Source organism: Pongo abelii, chromosome 12 (assembly GCF_028885655.2).
Source record: "Pongo abelii isolate AG06213 chromosome 12, NHGRI_mPonAbe1-v2.0_pri, whole genome shotgun sequence".
Taxonomy (NCBI): domain Eukaryota; kingdom Metazoa; phylum Chordata; class Mammalia; order Primates; family Hominidae; genus Pongo; species Pongo abelii.
Genome location: NC_071997.2, coordinates 93,764,577 through 93,785,454, shown reverse-complemented (window position 1 = coordinate 93,785,454; position 20,878 = coordinate 93,764,577). Strand labels below are relative to the sequence as shown.

General features: G+C 39.5%; 2 protein-coding genes across 6 annotated transcripts in view; one reads left to right on the top strand and one right to left on the bottom strand.

Moving 5' to 3' along the window:
• The window catches only part of DHX57 (DExH-box helicase 57), a 78,340-nt gene extending 64,565 nt beyond the window's left edge, over nucleotides 1-13,775 (bottom strand). Inside the window, exons 1-4 of one of the 5 annotated variants that reach the window (XM_024242726.3) lie at nucleotides 13,627-13,775; nucleotides 6,342-6,574; nucleotides 1,490-1,648; nucleotides 263-451 (exon numbers count right to left, since the gene is read on the bottom strand). In XM_024242726.3, coding sequence (XP_024098494.2) covers nucleotides 263-451; nucleotides 1,490-1,648; nucleotides 6,342-6,568 — 575 coding nt within the window. In that variant the 5' untranslated portion in view covers nucleotides 6,569-6,574; nucleotides 13,627-13,775. Of the gene's footprint in view, nucleotides 1-262; nucleotides 452-1,489; nucleotides 1,649-5,265; nucleotides 5,505-6,341; nucleotides 6,575-13,384; nucleotides 13,584-13,626 lie in introns of those variants that run through there. The other 4 variants (XM_054547641.2, XM_024242727.3, XM_054547643.2 and 1 more) reach the window with 4 other exon arrangements.
• On the top strand, nucleotides 13,508-20,478 carry MORN2 (MORN repeat containing 2). Its single transcript, XM_063713391.1, has 6 exons — nucleotides 13,508-13,622; nucleotides 13,819-13,950; nucleotides 18,014-18,064; nucleotides 18,453-18,559; nucleotides 19,284-19,420; nucleotides 20,242-20,478. The coding sequence occupies exons 1-6, from the start codon at nucleotides 13,508-13,510 to the stop codon at nucleotides 20,342-20,344; spliced, it is 645 nt and encodes a 214-aa protein (XP_063569461.1). The 3' UTR covers nucleotides 20,345-20,478.
• The last annotated feature ends 400 nt before the right edge of the window (nucleotides 20,479-20,878 follow it).

Genomic DNA, 20,878 nt, shown 5'->3' with positions numbered 1-20,878 from the left:
TCACATCATTATAGTAAAATTCATTTAAATATGTTTAGATGAAGTTATGACTATACATAGGCAGGGCTTGTATTTTGAAAAAGCATCCCTGATAAAAATAAGCCCTCCTCAATGACCCCTTCTGATAAGATAGAATATTAGGCCTATCAGGCATTGCTGGAACCCACATAATAGGAAAGTACACAAAGACGGGTAGTGGGTTTATATGATTTCGGTTTCCTTGAATTCTTTCCCAACTCCCATAAATGATCAAAGCAATCACCTGGAAAGTTTTTGCACTGCAAATGGGGAGACTGTAAATTCTGGAACATAAGGCTCCACTGGGGCTAAGCCAGCATATTCCAAAGGATCCAAGTCGGGAACGAGGGAAGGTTCCTGTCCAGCTGGCCAGTACCGCTCATCGTTACAGCAATCAGGCTCATCATCTTCCTCCTCCCCAGAAATGCCTCTTCTAGCAAAGGCAACATTTTCATATATTAGATATTATTTTCTACTTACTTCAAAGAAAAATTTAGCAAAGGTCTAAGAATTTAATTCATAGGATCCTGACTACTCTTCAGTTGCTGATTTAATCTTATATTGAACTATTAATTTATATATTGGCAACTAACATTTACCAGGCATTTATTAAATGCCAGGTACTGTGTTAAGTGCTTTACATGAACTAACTCCTTTAATCTTCCCAATAACTGTACCAAATACTACTGGAATGTCCTTTTTTTTTTTTTTTTTTTTAGATGATCAACTAAAATTCAGAGAGGATTAGTAACTGCCGCCTAGGTTACACATTAAGGAGCAAATAGAGATTTTGCCAAAGGCAGACAGATTCCAGAGCCTGTGTTCTTAATCACAGAAACCTTGGCTATTGTCTCTCTTCTCATTCATAAAAAAACTATCCCTAATTGTTTGTTTTGCTACATAATCTCCCTTTCTAAATCTAAAACAGATAAGAGATTTGTAGATATGATGGAAAATGAGCTGTTCATGACTGGCCACTAATTAATTCTGGTAAATGGAAAGAAGGAATTAACTTCTCCAACTGAAATCCAAAGCAAAAGAGCCGAAATGCAGTAGAGTGGGAAACGACTACAATTTAAGAGTAAAAGCTTTCTCTTAGGCAGATAGTCATGACAAGCAAATCCTAAGACTGCACCTGACCGAGTCAATATTTGCTCCTTGAACACTACTTCTACTTGTTCATTACAAGGGTTTATCTGCAAGGTTACAGATAAATCAGTTACTGAATCCATATGAGCACTGCCCTGGAAAAAAATAAAGATAAAAAGGCAATCCCATGGATGTTGCAAAACAAACTCACTCTAAAATTGTGGCTGAATAGTTATTCTTGTATTTCTCTTGGCTCACTTTCAACTAATTAAATGGCCACAATAGAATCAGTACTGACACAGCATTCCAAAGATGCACAGGACCTTCACACTGCCAGTATGTTTTCCTTAATATAATAATTGACTCAAATAAAACAATTTACTCAGATCCAGCATCAGCATCTTGTTCTTGCAGGTCTCGGAGAAGAGCTTTCACTTTCTCTTGATTCTCAGACGTCATATGTAGAGTCTGAAGGGGTACTTTGGCTTTGGGTTTCCATTTTGGGCGTGACTCTCCTTTGCTTATGTTACTGTTGCTAGGTCTATAGAGAACAAAAGAGCAAAATTACACACATACCTGCAATCAGAACTTTTACACTCTCCTCAGGGGTCCCCAAATATACACAATACAAACTGGATTGTCAAGTATCTTACAAAAGATGACAATGAATGTGAGGAGATTCTCCATTTTCTATAGTATTTACCAGACTTCATTATATCAGACCTGCTGGAAAAAAACCTTATCAGATTCTTGGCCAGGTGCAGTGGCTCACGCCTGTAATCCTGGCACTTTGGGAGGCCGAGACTGGTGGATCACCTGAGGTCAGGAGTTTGAGACCAGCCTGGCCAACATGGTGAAACGCTGTCTCTACTAAAAATACAAAAATTATCTGGGCGTGGCAGTGTGCTCCTGTAATCCTAGCTACTCAGGAGGCTGAGGCAGGAGAATCACTTGAACTTGGAGGTGGAGGTTGCAGTAAGCCAAGATTGTGCCACTGCATTACAGCCTGGGCAACAGAGTGAGACTCCGTTTAAAAAAAAACAACAACAAAACTTAACAATTTCTTAATCATTAATTCTGGCTTCACTAAGTCAAGAATCCTTGGGAAAAAGCAATGCTAATGATGGTTTCCTCTGCACTATAGGACATGAAGGGCATTTCATTTCATTCTGCATTAAAATCTGAAAACCACTGAGTTTCATTCTTCCTTGTGAATATTAGGCCCTATTTCTAAAATACCCAATTATCTTTATTTCTGATTATTTAAAAAAAAAAAAAAAAGGCCAGGGGCATTGGCTCACGCCTGTAATTCCAGCACTTTAAGAGGCTGAAGTGGTAGGATTGCTTAAGCCCCAGGAGTTCGAGACCAGCCTGGGCAATATAGCAAGATCCTGTCTCTATTTAAAAAAAAAAAAGAAATAAATAAATTACACAGCATATATAATCTTTTATGATTTGTCTGATCATTAGGAAATATCAGTTAAACATGAGGGGGAGTTGGGAGTTTCACATGCTCCTATCTTAAAGTCATCCTTTATCTTAAAGTCAGTCTTTCTATTTGTAAACTATATGCCAATCTCTTTAATCTCCTCAAGGAAATCATTCCAGCACTTATCCCCCTTTCTACATCACTGGTTTTTCATTCTTCTTTGGATCATTCCCATCGGCATACAGACATACTATAAGGTCTACCCTCTTAAAAAAATGAAACCAAGCCAAATCCTCCCTTGAGTGCACATCTCCCTGTAGCTACTGCCCCATCTCTCCTCCCTCTAGCTCCCTTATAGTAAAACTTCTCATTTAGGTTATCAAAATCATTGTCTCTGTCTCCATTTTCTTTCCTCTTCTCTCTGAAACACAACCCAATCAGTATTTCCTATGCTAATACAGCTCTTGTCGAGGTTAACCATGATATCCACATTGTCAAATCCAGTGGACAATTCTTAGTGCACATTTTCCTTGACCTACCAGAAGCATTTTTCCACAAATGTGTGCCCTCTTTAAGCATACAATTCAATCTTATTGGCTACTCTCCTTTAAAACACCTTTGTCCCTTGGCTTCCAAAAACCACTCTCTTAGTTTCCTACTTCATTGGCAGCTCCTTCTCAATCCCCTTTGTTTTTCATACTTTCTCTTAGCTTTATTTATTTTTTAATTAAAAATTTTTATTGATACATAATAATTGTACATTCTTTACAGGGTTGATAATGGTTTGGCTGCAAGTCAAATCTCATCTTCAATTGCAGTTCCCATAATCCCCACGTTATGGGAGGGAACCGGTTGGAGGTAGTTGAATCATGGGGACAGTCTCCCCTATGCTATTCTCGTGATAGTGAGTAACTTCTCATGAGATCTGATGGTTTTATAAGGGACGTTCTCCTTCACTTGGCTCTCATTCTTCTTTCTCCTGCCACCTAGTGAAGAAGGATGCGTTTGCTTCCCCTTTCAGCATGATTGTAAGTTTCCTGAGGCCACCCCAGTGCTGTGGTACTGTGAATCAATTAAACCTCTTTCCTTTATAAATTACTCAGTCTTGGGTATGTCCTTATAGCAGCATGAGAATGGACTAATACAGGGGTACATGTGATATTTTGATACATGCATACAATGTGTAGTGATCAAATCAGGGTAATTAGGATATCTAATGCCTCACACATTTATCATTTCTTTGTGTTGGGAACATTCCAAATTCTCTTAGCTTTAAAACCTAGAGTGTCCCAGGGCTCAAACATCAGATACCTTCTCTATTCAATTTTATCCAGACTCAGAACTTTAGCATTTATCTATAGAAGACTCACACATTTACATCTCCAGCCTAGATCTTTTTCTTGAACCTCAGATTTCTATATTTAATTATCTATTTAATATCTACACTTGGAGAACATCTCCTAACTGGTCTCTCTGCTTTCAACTCATGCCCCTTTATAGTTTATTCTCTACAAAGCACACCCAGTCAATGCTATTGAGTATGGATTCATAGACTGTACACGGCACAAAGGCTCCTGGCTGGGATGGAAGAAGAGGGAGGAAGGGACAGCAAAATCCGGTCCATGCTCTGCTGGCTAAGCCATGATCCTGGTGTGGGGCTATAACTGTCCAAAGGAAGGAGCACCATTTTCTAATTCACATAAAGGCATATACTGAATAGAAGCAACTCTGGCCAGAGTGAATGATAATATCACACACCCTTGCCTCAAACCCTCCAAAGGCCTTCTGTCTTACTTCACGCAAAAGCCAAAGTCCTAATAATGGCCCATGAAGTCCTATACAGTCTGGCCTTTCTGATCTAATTGCCTACCACTTGCCTTCTTGCCCACTCATTCTAGCCACATGATTCTTTGCTATTTCCTAAACCTTCCAAGCACATTCCTGCCTTAAGAAATTGCTATTCCCTCTGCCTTGAATGCTCTACACTCAGAACTTCACAGCTTATTCCTTTACTTACTTCTTGCCTCTCTTCACATGATACCTTATTAGGGGGGCTTTCTACATAAAATAGCAATTCTATTTTGGTATTTTATATCCCTGTTACACTCCTTTATTTCTCTCCATAGCATGTGCCACCTGGTAATGTTATATATTCGTTTATGGTTTTTCGATCTCAAATCCCATTCTATCTAGATAAGGACAATATTTTACTCCCTGCTGCAATTCTAAGTCCCTAAAACAGTGCCTGGTGCATGGTAGGCATTGCAGGATGCCTATTATTCATATTATACCCAGTGTTACTGGGTACAAATGAATGAACATCTACGGACTCCAAGAACCTATAATGTCCATGTTTTGAAAAACTATGGAGCTGCAGCTAACTCAGAAGTTAGGTTCTTGGCTAGGCACAGTGGCTCACGCCTGTAATTCCAACACTACGGAAGGCCAAGGCAGGAGAATCGCTTGAGCCCAGGAGTTCAAGACCAGCCTGGGCAATATAGAGAGACTATGCTGCTTGCCATTTATAAAGTCTATAGTAGTGTACAGTAATATCCCTAGGCCTTCACATTCACTCACCACTCCCTCACTGACTCACCCAGAGCAAATTCCAGTCCTGCAACTTCCATTCATGGTAAGTGCCCTATATAGGTACCATTTTTAATCTCTTATACTCTATTTTTACTGTATCTTTTCTATAACTAGACATGTTTAGATACACAAATACTTACCATTGTGTTATAATTGCTTAGAGTATTCAGTACAGCAACATGCTGTATAGATTTGTAGTCTAGGAGCAATTGGCTACATCATATAGCCTAGGTGTGTTAGAGGTTGTACCATCTGGGGTTGTGTAAGTACATCTATGATGTTTGCACAACAATGAAATCGCCTAACAATGCATTTTTCAGAACACATCTCTGTCACTAAGTGATGCCTAATTGTAGTTATACTGTATAACATGCAATAGCAAAACGTTTACTTTTATTAAATACTCATTAGAATTACTAGAATTCCCATAATTTATTCATTAGTTAAAAGTTGAACAGGAGAGAAGCCTAGATAAGACATCTGTTACTGGTCACCACATGTAACATCATCAGATGATGGCGGATTTGGCTGGAAAACACACAGCTCATCAACTAGAAAGTTACAGTACAGCCATGTTGCACTTTAGGCTGTTCAATGTTTGTTTTTTGAGATGGAGTCTCACTCTGTCACCCAGGCTGGAGTGCAGTGGTGTGATCTCAGCTCACTGCAACTTCTGCCTCCTGGGTTCAAGCAATTCTCCTGCCTCAGCCTCCCTAGTACCTGGGATTACAGGTGACCGCCACCATGCCTGGCTAATTTTTGTATTTTAGTAGAGACAGGATTTCACCCTACTGGCCAGGCTGGTCTCGAACTCCTGACCTCAAGCGATCCACCCACCTGGGCCTCTCAAAGTGCTGGGATTACAGGTGTGAGCCACCGCACCTGTCCATGTTCAATGTTAACATCATCATTTTAACATCAATTTATGATGCCTAAGGAATACTTAAAATAATTTTCATCACACTATTTCTGTATTTACTTTCCTAGTAACACTGGGTATAATAGCAGTATTACACTCAATTCACAGCGTCATGCAACCTACATACACACAAAAGCTGTTATTTCCCATCATGCCTTCAGAAAAGGGTTACAAAGAGGAAGACAATTAATTTGACCAGAATCACTCGACTTTTTTTCCCTTCTCAGCCATCTGTTGTCCCATACATTAGGGGTTGAAACCATTTCCTTATTTAAACATTCAAAGAGTTATAATGACCTGGAAGGGCGCCTTGATTCACTGAAGATACAAAAGTCATCTCCATCATCCCATATTCTACTGGAGGCCTTTCTGTTGCTGCCACCTCCACCACCACCACCGCCACCGCCACCACCACCACTCCCATGAGATTTACTGGCGTGACTCCTGCCTCCTCTTCCTCCTCTAGAAGACCCTTTTCCACCTCCTTTGCCTGGCTTGCCTTTTCTTCTTACTGAAGAACTCATTTTCACCTGCAAGAGAAAAAAATTAATGTAGACATCATAAAACCAGACACGTATGATAATCCTTTGTTTGCCAAACTTATGAATATAGGCTACTTTAAAGAAACAAAGGAAAATGCATATGTAAAAAGACCTGGTCTTGGGGCAGGATTCTGAATCTGTTCCAGTGAAAAAATTTTAAAACTACAAATTAAAAAGAGCCAGCCAGTTTCGGGGTAGTATGCATAAATCTTCACAAAAGATTTATAAGCACTTCTACCTCAGGACTAATATTTAGTGAATGTCTCTGACACAGATTTCTTAACTAAAGATGTACATCATAAACACATGGAGAAGTGTCAAAATACACGTCTAGGCTTTAATCCTAGATTCTCATTTGGTTAGGTCTAATTTAGAGTTTTATTTATTTATTTATTTATTTATTTATTTATTTATTTATTTATTTAGAGATGGAGCCTTGCTCTGTTGCCCAGGCTGGATGATCTCAGCTCACTGCAACCTCTGCCTCCTGGGTTCAAGCAATTCTCCTGCCTTAGCCTCTGGAGTGGCTGGGACTACAGGCACCTGCCACCACGCCCAGCTAATATTTGTATTTTTAGTAGAGACAGGGTTTCACCATGTTGGCCAGGCTGGTCTCAAACTCCTGACCTCAAGTGATCCGCACACCTCAGCATCCCAAAGTGCTTGGATTACAGGTGTGAGCCACTGCACCCGGCCTAGCATAGGATTTAAAAAATCCTGTTGAGAAGTTTTCATGTATTTAGTATATGTTTTGACAAAATTTAAATTTATATATGCTCTATCAGGAACACAGCTTGGGCTCAGAGATTCTGCCAAGGGCAAAAGGGAAGTAGGCCATAAGGCAGATAGCTCCTAATCTTTTTCCAAAGGACTGACTCCATTTACAATAGAGTGTGGAGAAGTTCAAACCTAAAGGTGCTTTCAAGAATAGTGAGGCTGTGGGGAAAAGGAGATTACAGGATTAAATGAAGATGTAGTTTAGACTGTTGGCCAACTAGTTTGCAGGAAGCAAACCAAGGAATAAGATCACTAGGAAGTTCCTTTTTGGGATTAGAGCAAGTATAAAACCGGGATCTCAGAAACTATTGCTTCAAAGAAGCTGTACTTTGGTTGGATTAGTTTGTAAAGGAATTTACCTCCAGAGCATTACTGAAAACAATTCAGCAATCAACCATGGGCATACCCAAAGCTGTACCTCCCAGAGGAGCAACAACAGAGGCTTAAAATCGTAGGAGGGAAATAGACTTCACTAAAATATTCTAGCCAGCCACTAAAAATTAAACCAGCAAATAACAATAAGAAGCCCCTGAAAGCGGAGAATCAGTACCCAGAGTTGTTACAGTATGTTATCTAAAATGTCCAGTTAACAACAAAAAGTCACAAGGCATGCAAAGAAACACTTAAGTATGACCCATACACTAGACAGAAAAAGCACAGACTGCCTATGAGTGAGATCAGATGTCAGATTTAACAGAAAAGGACTTCAAAATAGTCATTATAAGTATGTTCACAGAAATAAAGGAATGCACAATTAAAGCAGTAAAGGAAGGAATGATGACAATGTCATATCAAATTGAGAACATCAATAAAGAGATAAAAAATCATATATATAAAACGAACCAAATGGGAATTCTGGAGTTGAAAAGTATAATAATTGAAATTAAAAATTCACTAGAGAAGCTCAACCATAAACATGAACTAGCAAGAGAAAGAGAACTGATGAACTTGAAGATAGACTGACATTGATTATGCAAGCTGAAAACAGAGAGAACGATAAATGAAGAAAAGTGAACAGAGCCTTGGAAAAATGTGGGACACCATCAAGGGTACCATATACATATAATGAGAATACCAGAAGGAAAGGAAAGAAAGAAAAGAGCAGAAAAAATATTCAAAGAAATAATGGTAGAAAACTTCTCTGATTCATTAAAAATCAATAACCTCCACATGCAGGAAGCTCAATGGCCTCCAACTATTAGAAAATAAACACAGAGATCCACAAAATAGACATGTTGCAATAAAAATGTTGAAGGTCAAAAGACAAGAAGAAAATCATGAAAGGAGTAAGAGAAAAACAACTTATCACTTACAGGGGGGAACCCCAATAAAATTAATGACTGATTTCTTCACAGAAACAACGGAGGGCAGAAGGTAATGACATATATATTTAAAGTACTCAAAGAAAAAAATAGGGCTGGGCGTGGTGGCTCACGCCTGTAATTCTAGCACTATGGGAGGCCAAGGCGGGCAGATCACGAGGTCAGGAGATCGAGACCATCTTGGCTAACACAGCGAAACCCCGTCTCTACTAAAAATACAAAAAATTAGCTGGGTGTGGTGGCACACACCTATAGGCCCAGCTGCTTGGGAGGCTGAGGCAGGAGAATCGCTTGAATGTGGGAGACGGAAGATGCAGTGAGCCGAGACTGCACCACTGCACTCCAGCCTGGGTGACAGAGCGAGACTCCATCTCCAAAAAAAAAAAAAGAAAAAGAAAAAATAGTTAACCAAAAATCCAGAAAAGCTATCTTTCAAAAATGAAGGTAAAATGAAAACTTTCTCAGACAAACAAAACTGATAGAATTTGTTGCCAATAGACCCGCCTCACAAGAAATACTAACAGTTCTTCAAGGTGAAGCAAGTATCCCTGGATGGTAATTTAAATCTACATGAAAAAACAAAGAGTACTGGTAAAGGTAATAGAGTAATTATTTTTAAAAATCCACATTTATATTGGACATTTATTTATTTGAAAACCAGTATAAAAGTATTGTTTCTTCTTTTCTCTGAAATGATTTAAAAAGCAATTATATAAAATAATATGTATATGATGTAATGTTGGGCCTGTCACCTATAAGAAGGTAATATGTATGTAATATATTTGCCAATAACAGCACAAAGAAGATTGGTGGAAGCATAATTGTGCTGTGCTGGGAAAATGACTACAGACAGTAAAGTAATACTTGTAACAAGTATAGTTGGGTATATAACATTAATAGATATATGTATAACAATACTATAAAAAGGAGGAAAGGAATAGAGCTATATAAAAGTAATACTTCTACGTATCTGTCTTAGTCTGTTTTCTGCTATAACAGAATGCCACAGACTAGGTAATTTATAAACAACAGAAGTTTATTTGTCTCATGGTAATGGAGGCTGGGAAGTCCAAGAGCATGATGCTGGCATCTGCCGAGTGTCATCTCATGGTGGAAGATGGAAGGCAGAAGTGGGCACGATACAGAGACAGGTACCAGCCGCCAGACTTATTTTATAATAACTCATTCTTTTCTTTTTTTTTTTTTTTTGAGACAGTCTCACTCTGTCGCCCCAGCTGGAGTGCAGTAGCGTGATCTCAGCTCACTGCAAGGTCTGCCTCCCTGGTTCACGCCATTCTTCTACCTCAGCCTCCGGAGTAGCCAGGACTACAGGTGACTGCTGTTGGCTAATTTTTTGTTTTTGTATTTTTAGTAGAGACAGGGTTTCACCGTGTTAGCCAGGATGGTCTCGATCTCTTGACCTTGTGATCCACCGGCCTCGGCCTCCCAAAGTGCTGGGATTACAGGCGTGAGCCACTGCGCCTGGCCTAATAACTCATTCTTGCTATAACTAACCCACTCCCATGCTAGTGATATTAAACCATTAATAAGGGCTCTGCCCTCATGATCGAATTACCTGTTATTAGGCCCCATCTCCTAACACTGTTGCATTGGAAATTAAATGTTTAACACATGAACTTTGGGGGTAAACATTCAAACCATAGCAATATTGCTGGAATTAAGCTAATATAAATCTGAAGCTGTTCATAAACCCCAAAGCAATCACAAAAATACTACATTAGAAAATATTCACTTAATGACTGAATGTAAATGAAAGCATAAAGTAAGAACAGAAGAAAAAATAAACATTGAGACATACAGACATCCAAAAGTAGAATAGAGTTAGATGTAATTCCCAGTATATAGATAATAAAAATAAATGTGAGAGAATAAAGCAGTCCAATCAAAAGACAGAGATTGTCAGACTGGATTAAAAAACAGGATCCAAATATATTCTGTCTGCAGGAGAGGCACTTTAAATTCAAAGACACAATAAATGAAAAGTAAAAGGATGGAAAAAGATGATCTTGCAAACAGCAACTACAAGAAAGGTGGAGTGGCTATGTTAATAGCTGACAAAACAGACTTTAAAGCAAAAAATATTACTAGAGATAGGGATATTTCTTAATGATAAAAGGGTTAATCTGTCAGGAAACGATAACAATTAAAAACACATATGTACCTAATAATAAGGCACCAAAATACACAAAGCAACAACTGACAGAAATGAAGGGAGAATTAGACAATTCAATAATAATAGTAGGAGACTTCAGTACGTCACTTTTAATGGTAGGACAACTAGACAGAGGATCAACAAGGAAATAAAAGACTTGAACAACACTCTAATCAACTAGACCTAATAGGTGTCTATAGAACACTCCACCCAACAACAAAATATACATACTTCTCAAGTACACATGAAACATTTTCCAGGATAGACCATGCTAGGTGATAAAAGAAACCTCAATACATTTCTTTTTTTTTTTTTAGACAGAGTCTTGCTCTGTCGCCCAGGCTGGAGTGCAGTGGCACAATCTTGGCTCACTGCAACCTCTGCCTCCCAGGTTCAAGCGATTCTCCTGCCTCAGCCTCCCGAGTAGCTGGGACTACAGGCACCCGCCACCATGCTCCCTGACTAATTTTTGTATTTTTAGTAGAGATGGTGTTTCACAATGTTGGTCAGGCTGGTCTCGAATTCCTGACCTCAGGTGATCTGTCCACCTTGGCCTCCCAAAGTGCAGGGATTACAGGTGTGAGCCACCATGCCCAGCCATAAACCTCAATAAATGTAAAAAGAAAGAAATAATATGAACTATGTTCTCTAACCAAAATGGAATTAGAAATCAAAAGCTAGAAAAAATTTGGGAAACTCACAAATATGTGGATATTACACTAGGTCTTCCTAGGTATTCCTTTCTTCAAAATTCCTGATGATTGTACATATGTATTCAGTGTTTATCTTAAGTTTGTCTGTCCTTTCTACTCCCAGAAAGCTCTTTGAAAACATGACTATGTCTATTTTGATTACCACTGTACCCTTAACACAGTGTCTAGCATATGGTAGGAATTCAATATCTATTTGTGGAATGAATGATTGAAGGTTGAAAAAAATGACTTATGTGGGAATGGAGATTTGTTCATCTATTTATTCATTCCACAAATATTTATTGAGCACTTATTATGTGCCAGATCCTGGGGATATAACAGCAAAAAAGACAAAATTTCTGCTTCATGAAGCTTACCTTCTAGAGGGTAAGGCAGACATTAAACAAATAGGTATATATTATTACTTAAGTGCTATCAAGGAAAAAAAAACCCTGAGGCAGTTATTTTAGATAGAGTGGTTGGGTAAGCCTCTTCGAGATTTTAAAGGACATCCGGAAGAAATTGAGAGAATGAGCCATGAAATAGTCATCCCTCGGTATACACAGGGGATTGGTTCCAGAACCCCCATGTGTGCCAAAATCCACGGATACTCAAGTTCTCCAGTCAGCCCTGTAGAACCTGCACAGAGGAAAAGTTGGCCCTCTGTATGTGGGTTTTGCATTCCAGGAATACTGTGTTTTCTTTCTTTCTTTTTTTTGAGACTGGATCTGGCTCTATCACCCAGGCTGCAGTGCAGTGGTACGATCATAGCTTACTGCAGCCTCGATCTCCTACGCTCAAGCAAATCCTCCTGCCTCAGCCTCCTGAATAGCTGGGACCACAGGCACACCACCACACCCAGCTACTTTAAACATTTTTTAGTACAGATGAGGTTTCGCTTTGCTGCCCAAGCTGGTCTCATACTCCTGAGCTCAAGCAATCGTTTCACCTTGGCGTCCCAAAGTGCTGAGATTACTGGCATGAGCCACTGTGCCTAGTTGAAATACTGTATTTTCAATCTGTGTTGCGTTGGAAAAAATCCACCTATAAGTGGAGCCGTGTAGTTCAAACCCATGTTGTTCAAATGTCAACTTTACTCACAAAAATGTAGAGTCATTAAAATCTTAACAGGCAAGAAAAATAACAGGTCAAACTGAATTCTGTAAGGTTGTGCACCAATAATTACCTATTATTTCTAAAATTTAGAGAAATGAAATAACAAATCAGACAGATTAGAACTTCATCTCAAAAACCATGCAGCCTAGGTAAATTTGTGTACTGAGAAACATTAGGAAAAAGCAAGAGGATACTTAAGCTGATTCAAAACAAGTTGTCTCACACCAACCCAGAAAATGTTACTTTTACAACTAGATCTGAGATATGCACTTAACATTTTAAACGAAGATTTACTGACTGTAATGGCATCCAATACCACTCTCCCAGAGTTTTCCAGGGAATAGGAATTAGGTTGTATAAGCCACGTGGTTAGATTCCACTCTCTATTCCATCTAGCCCGGGAAGATTCCAACTATCTTTCTTCACCATGGATACAGGGACCTAAGTTTGGCTGTAAGAGTATTCTTTGTTTGATAGCCAAGGCACTGAAAAGTGACTACACACTACTCTCCTCCCAGGCAGATCTCTGACTGATCACAATATATCCAGCTCCATCCAGATATCCAGATCTCCTATCCTTTTTCGAACTCACATCGTCCCCACCCTTCTCCCCAAAAAAGCCACACAGACGGAGACAGGGAACGGAGCTTGACTCCTTCAATCAACCCCTTAGCCTGCTCTAAGCCTGAATTTCACCCCCCGCCCCCCCGGCCCCAACCTGCAGTTTGAGCGTGGACAACCTCAGCGGCAGAGCTCGCCTTGGTCCGGTACCAGGGCCTGGGATCCTGCTGGTCCAGATGCACCGGCCCCAGGCAGACAGGATGAAACACACTGGGCCGCGATGCTCCTCAGATCCCGACCACTCCTGGAGCAGGAGGAGGCAGACACACCGACAAACAGGGTGACGCGCAGACCGCGCGCACAACGCGCATCACTTGTCCGCAGAAGTGGAAGACGTACCTGGCTCGCAGAGTTAGGTCCCTAGCCGGCTGTCGGGAGGTGCTGCCCAAGGGTCAGAGGTCCAAACTGGGCTTGGCCACCCTCACGGTTCTCACTTGGAGCAGCCCTGCGGTGGCCCAGCTGCAGCGGCACAGCCCCGGCGCCTTCTGATTGGCTCAGCTTCAGCCCCTCGCGTATTCGCTTCCGGGTGAGAGGTGCCCGGTCGCCCCAGCAACCAAGTCGCACCTGGAGCTGTCCTAGCGCCTAGTTCTCTCCCGGCCGCAGAGCTGGCCGCCCAGGGGGAGTCGCAGAGTTTGGAAGATCTCTCTAACACCTCTCGGCCAAGTGAGTACCCCTCCTCCTAACGACCCGGGCAGAGAAGAGCTCCTTTAAGTCGAACTAGCGTGGAGTCAGAACCTGCTTGGCTCCCGGTAACTCCTGTAGGGGTGTGATATATTTCCTGACCGTCTAGCTGAGGGGCACGGGGGAACCCCTGGTCTGGGAATCTAGCTCTGATTCTGTTGTTAATTCGCTGTTGAGACATCCGAGGCGCGTGCCAACCTCCCTGGGCCTCAGTTTCCGCTATGGTGCCGGGCGGTCTCTGTGAGGTTCCCTCTAACTCTGACATTCCCAAGTTTCGAATGTAGAACATTTTAGCTGCAATTGAAAACAGTCCAGTTTCTGATATGATTACGTTTAATGCTCTGCTTCATGGGCATTTAACGATTCCTTCCGAAGTGCCCTTCATTCGCTAGACGTTCTGTTACTGTTAGTACTAAACACGGAGTCGGACAGTAGGGTGAGAAGAGATTTGACTAATCTGCCATCTGTGTCCTGGAGGAACTGGGTGGGACAGGGGATCCCGATACAAAAGCATGGTTTTAATAGAACCTTAAGTACTACGGTAGGAATAGGCCCAGAGTGCCGTGGGGGTTCCTGAAGGAGTCTGAGGTTGACAAGTAATGAGAAGAAAGGCTCTGTGGGAGAGCCCATACCTGAGCTGGGTCTACAAGAAAACAATAGCTAATATTTACAGAGTTTAGACACTGGGCTAAGTGCTTTAACTAGATTAGCTAATTTACTTAATTTGCCCCATCTAAGTATGAGGAAACTGAGGCATAAGATAATTATTTGTCCAAGGCCAAAGAAAGTGGTGGAGTCTGGTTGCAAACCTAGGTAGTCCGATGCCAGAGCATGAACCCCTAACTACTACACTCTATTTTGCCAACTCTTGAGGATGAATAGCAGTTAACCAGGTAAAGAAGAGAAGGGTGTTCCACCCAGAGTACAGCATGGCATCTGTGGGAAACTACAAGCAGATCTGGTAATCTAGTTAGTTATCATTAGTTAAACACTTAGAAAGTAGCCCTGACGCCTGTAGTTCCAGCTACTTGGGAGCCCGAGGCAGGAGAATGGCGTGAACCCGGGAGGCGTAGGTTGCAGTGAGCCGAGATCAAGCCACTGCGCTCCAGCCTGGGCGACAGCGAGACTCCATCTCAAAAAAATAAATAAATAAATAACATAAAAAAATAAAAAAGAAAGAAAGTAGCTCTGTGTCCCTGCTGTCTTGGAATTTCAAATCTTGCAGACATGTAAATAACTAACTAATGAGCACACATGGCAGTTTCTATATGCCACCGTACTTCACCCTTTATCCACAACCAAATCTTAGAAATTATAGGGAAAAAATGAGCAAACATAACTAAATTCATGTTTTTTCTAAGATTGAGTGTTAATTAGTGTCTATATTTAACCCCTAAACAAGATCAGAATTCTAGCAAGATTGCTCTCTATCCTCCACACCATTTCCATCATATTGATATTACCTGAGTTTTAGTTACAGATTCTTTTTTTTTTTTTTTTTTTTTTTTAGTTTTTAATTTTGGTGGAGATGGAATCTCATTGTGTTGCCCAGGCTGGTCTCAAACTCCTGGGCTCAAGCAGTCCCCCCACCTCACCCACCCAAAGCATTGGGATTACAGGCATGAGCCACCAGATTCTATTTTTAAACTTAATTCTTTTTTATTTTATTATTTTTTTAAGACAAGAGTCTTACTGTCTCACCCAGGCTGGAGGGCAGGGTGTGATCGGACTCACTGCAGCCTTCACTTCCTGGGCTCAAGCGATCCTCCTGCCTCAGCCCCCCAAGTAGCCTGGACGACAAGCGTGCAACACCACACCCGGCTAATTCTTGTATTTTTTGTGGAGACTGGGTTTCACCATGTTGCCCAGGCTGGTCTCGAACACCTAGGCTCAAGCAACCCACCCGCCTCAGCCTCCCGAAGTGCTAGGATTCCAGGCATGAACCAGTAATTCATCCTACCAGTGTGCCTGCCAGTTTCCATGATTTTAGACTGATAGTTTCGTTGGATGTAGAGTATTAGGTTGAAAATAATTTTGTCTCGGAATTTTAAAGACATCGTGCCATTTTTTTTTAGAATCCACTGTTGCTAATGTCAGTCCTTTGTAGTTTATTGTAGGTAATCTGGTTTTTGTTTGCTTGTTTTTAACTAGCCTAACTGGCCTTTGGTCTTTATGTCATGAAATTTGACTGTAACTTGTCTAGGTGTGGGATTTTGCTTAGTTCCCATTTGTAGTCTAAGCAGTCATTTTCTTCAGTTCTGAGAAAAATTTGGCTATTTATTCAAATATCCCTTATTCTTTCCCTCTGGAATTCTTATTAGACTGACAGTAGCCTTTTGGATCCACTTTCCATTATTTTAAAATTTTTTGTGCTACTTTCTTTTTTTTTAATTAAAAAAATTTTTTCCAGACATCTCACTCACACTTTGTGCTACTTTCTAAGCACATTTTTCAACCTAATGTTCCAGTTCACTAATTTGCTTTCAATTGTATCTATTCTGCTTTTCATCCCTTCTAAGAAGTTTTATTTCACCAATTATATTATTCATTTCCTGCATTGCTAATTGTTTTTTGTTTTTTATAATCACCTGTTCCTATTTCAAGGATACTAATACTCTCCCTTTCTCTCTGAGGATGTTACAGTTTAAGTCCTCTACCTATTGTGTTAACTCTGTTTCCTCAGTGATGAGCCTCCAGCCTTTCTGAACTGGCACCTAAATTAATTTTTAAATTCCCTTGCCCCACCCGTAAAGACTCTGATTCAGTAGATGTGGGGTAGAGAGAAGAAACTTAGAAGCATCTCAGGTGATTCTGAAGGATGTGCCTGCATACCCTCTCTACATAAGTTTTTTTCAGTATCGGAAAATACAGTTTCTAATGTTTTAGTCCACTACGTGTCCAGGGATCTGAAGCCCATAGTCCCCCTCAGTCTTGTGGTCCTCTTTCTTTCTTTTTCAGTTGGTCTCCATTCCAGTCTCATTCTGTGTGGACCTACTAGCCCTTCCCCACTTGCTATCTTTATTTTCCATTTCTTCCTACTGCCAATTTAAAGATTCCTCACTCCGCCTTACCTCTGTGGGACAATCAGTAAATCATATGGGCTACCAAAGAGAAATAAAAACATATCCACACAAAAATCTGAACACCATTTTTTTTTTTACTCCTAGGAAACTGTATGTTTTAAAAATGTACATCAATGTTTATAGCAGTATTATTCATAATGGCCCCAAACTGGAAACAACCTACATGTCCATGAACTGATGAATGAATAAGCAAAATATGCTATTTCTGTACAACATATTTATACCATATACTTGGCTATAAAAAGGAATGAAGTACTGATACACGATACAACGTGGATGAGCCTTGGAAACATTAAGGGAAATGAGCCAGACATAAAGGACCACATATTGTATGATTTCATTTATAAGAAATGTCCAGAATAGGCAAATCCCTGAGGCAGAAAGTAGATTAGTGTTTGCCAGGGGTTTGGGGTTGTGGGGTGAGGGGTGTTTGAGGGGAATCATAATGGGTAACTGCTAATGGGTACAGAGTTTCTTTCTAGGATGATTAAAATATTCTAAAATTAGATTGTGATGGTAGTTGCACAACTCTGAATATACTAAAAAACATCAAATTATATTTTTTTAAAGGGTAGATTTTGTGGTGTGTGAATTCTATATTAATAAAGCTATCATAATAAATAAATTTTAAAAGAGATCATCTAGGCAAAATTGTTTATTTCCCCGGGACCCTACATTAGACAATGGAAATACCAAGTAATCATGATATGATGTGATCTTGAGAAGTAAGTCCATTTGGATAGTGCTGAAAGCACATTGGTTATAGGTCTTATGACATAAGAATATTTACACTTGGTTGGGTGTGGTGGCTCACATCTGCAACCCCAGCACTTTGAGAGGCTGAGGCGGGAGGATCGCTTGAGCCCAGGAGTTTGAGACTGGCCTCGGCAACGTAGTGAAACCTTGCCTCTATCAAAAAAAAAAGTAAACTTATGTCACTCTTTTTAAATCTTTTAAAACAGCTTCAGAAGTATATAAGATCAGCTTTATCTTTCCAAATGGAGACAAGTATGGTAAGCATATGCTTCAATTACTTTTTCTGTACAGAAAATTAAATAGCTTAGGAATAAAAAACTGAGACTGTTAAATTTTGTAAAATTACTATTAAGATATTAACTTTATTAACTAAAATAACAGAAATCCTAATAGATAAAGAGCTTTTAAAATCAAAATTCCAATGTTAACTCTAGACGGTATGCCTTGGAAACCTATGGGATCTGTCAATCTTCCTGGCCCTTGAGTCTCAATTGTTACAAGATGTTCTATGTCCATGGATTTACTCATCTCCAGTCTCACTGGTTTCAGTGCTAGGGAGCCAAAGAAACCCATGAGTTGTAGTTGCGATTAGGCCCAGACATAACTATTCTCATTTATAATCTTCAGTATTTCTCCTTTGTTTAGACGGTGACTGTACAAGAACATCTTCTGGAATCTACGAGAGAAATGGAATAGGTATTCATACCACTCCTAATGGGATTGTCTACACAGGAAGCTGGAAAGATGACAAGGTATTATTGTAGTTTTTAATACTGGCAGTGGATAAATAACCCTGTGGGTTTAGTGATTCCAGGCATTTCACCATTAATCAAAAACTCCTATAATGAGTAGACTATATAATAAAAATAACAAATGATCATATTAACATATATTAACTTATGAGTAATATTAAACTCACTGTAGAGAGCTAATCATCGTTACTATCTTTCTCATCTCCTATTCATTGAGTAAAGCTGAATCCATTACATAATTTTCTCATTTAATCCTCATAATAACCTCATGAGATAGGTACCATTAATACTCTATTTTACAAATCAGGCTCAGGTTTCTTGCCCAGCTAGTAAATGATAAAACAGGAAAGTATACCCAGGTCTGCTGAATCCAAATTTGAATTCTTAACAACTACTTTATACTGGTTTCGTGAACTAACTAAACTGGTTGCCCTTTAAGATTTCTGATACATTCAGGGTATCTTGAGGACCCCTATTACCTTCATCATGGACCCTCTGATGTTCAGATGTCCCAGATCCAGAACATTTGATTTAGTGGGCTTCACAGATAGATACAGATGAAGGAAAATGATAAAAACGTTGTCTTTATACTATGGAAATAAAGGGTAATACAAAGTGGATTAAGTAATAATTAGCAGATAATAGACTTATATTTGTACATTTTTTAAAGGTTCTTGGGAAACTGAAGATTAGTTGCTAAGGTAATTTCCTTTGTTACAAACAGATGAATGGTTTTGGAAGACTTGAGCATTTTTCAGGAGCAGTATATGAAGGACAATTTAAGGATAATATGTTTCATGGACTGGGGACTTACACATTCCCAACTGGGGCAAAGTATATTGGAAATTTCAATGAAAATAGGTAAGCTTAAAATAAAAAAAAAATCACTGTATTTCTAAAAGATTCTTTTCTGGTATGTTTGCTTAAATACTTATTTATTTATTTATTTATTTATTGAGACAGAGTCTCGCTCTGTCATCCAGGCTGGAGTGCAGTGGAGTGATCTCGGCTCACTGCAACCTCTGCCTCCCTGGTTCAAGCGATTCTCTTGCCTCAGCCACCCAAGTAGCTGGGTCCACAGACGTGCACCACCACACCCAGCTATTTTTTGTATTTTCAGTAGAGACAGGGTTTCACTGTGTTGGCCAGGCTGGTCTAGAACTCCTGACCTCAAGTGATCTGCCTGCCTTGGCCTCCCACAGGGCTGAGATTACAGGCGTGAGCCACTGTACCCAGCTGCTTAAATACTATATTTAGTTAATTCTAAATATTCTTTTATGATATAGTTTCTAAAAATTGTTGGAGGCCAGGTGCGGTGGCACAGCACCTCAAACATCGTTGATAGTCAAGAAATATTTGTTGAATAAGTGAAGTAATTAAGCTAGATAACCGATGTAAACTTTTCATTTTTTTAACTCATTGTTTTGGTTTTGTGTGAACCTAGATTATGTGATCCTAAAATCTTGGACACCAAATAATTGTGTTTGTTTGGAATAGTATGTGGTTTTTTTTTTTTTTTTTTGGTTTGTTTGTTTTTTTGGTAGGATATGAAAGCAGGATGCTGGGTTTAAAAGCAAAGGATATAATCTTCAGACATAGTATATACTATGTTAGAAAATCTTATATCTGGACTGTAAATTATTCATCTTTGTTAATGAAAAACTTATTTTCTACTATTGCAGGGTGGAAGGTGAAGGGGAATATACTGATATCCAAGGACTAGAATGGAGTGGTAACTTTCATTTTACAGCTGCTCCAGACCTGAAGTTAAAGCTTCACATGTAGATGTGATGTTAAATTAAAGTTGAAATGTCGTAATTGAAGCTTTTAGTTGTAACGAAAGCAACTTAATCTGTTATTTGAAATGGCTTCATACACTACCCCTATAAGTTTGCCAATAAAACCATCACTTACTTACACCTTTTTGAACTTTATATTCATTGTCTTACAATTAGTTTAAAATAAATTACATGGTTCAATTCAGTCTGCTTATTATAATAACTATGGCAGAACCATCCAAATCTTGGGAAAGTTGATTTCCAATCCTCTGTTTGAGTTTTGTCATCTTTTTTTTTTTTTCTAGTTTGTGCTTGTGTGTCCTGGTCAACATCTGACCTCTTTAAAAAAAAAAAACTTTTTTTTTTTTAGGCTATAATACATTTTATTCATTTATTATTATTTTCTAACTTTTATTTTAGGTTCAGGCATACATGTGCAGGTTTGTTATACAGGTAAACTCATGTCACAGGGTTTGTTATACAGATTATTTTGTCCCCTAGGTACTAAGCATAGTACCCAATAGTTATTTTTTCTGATCCT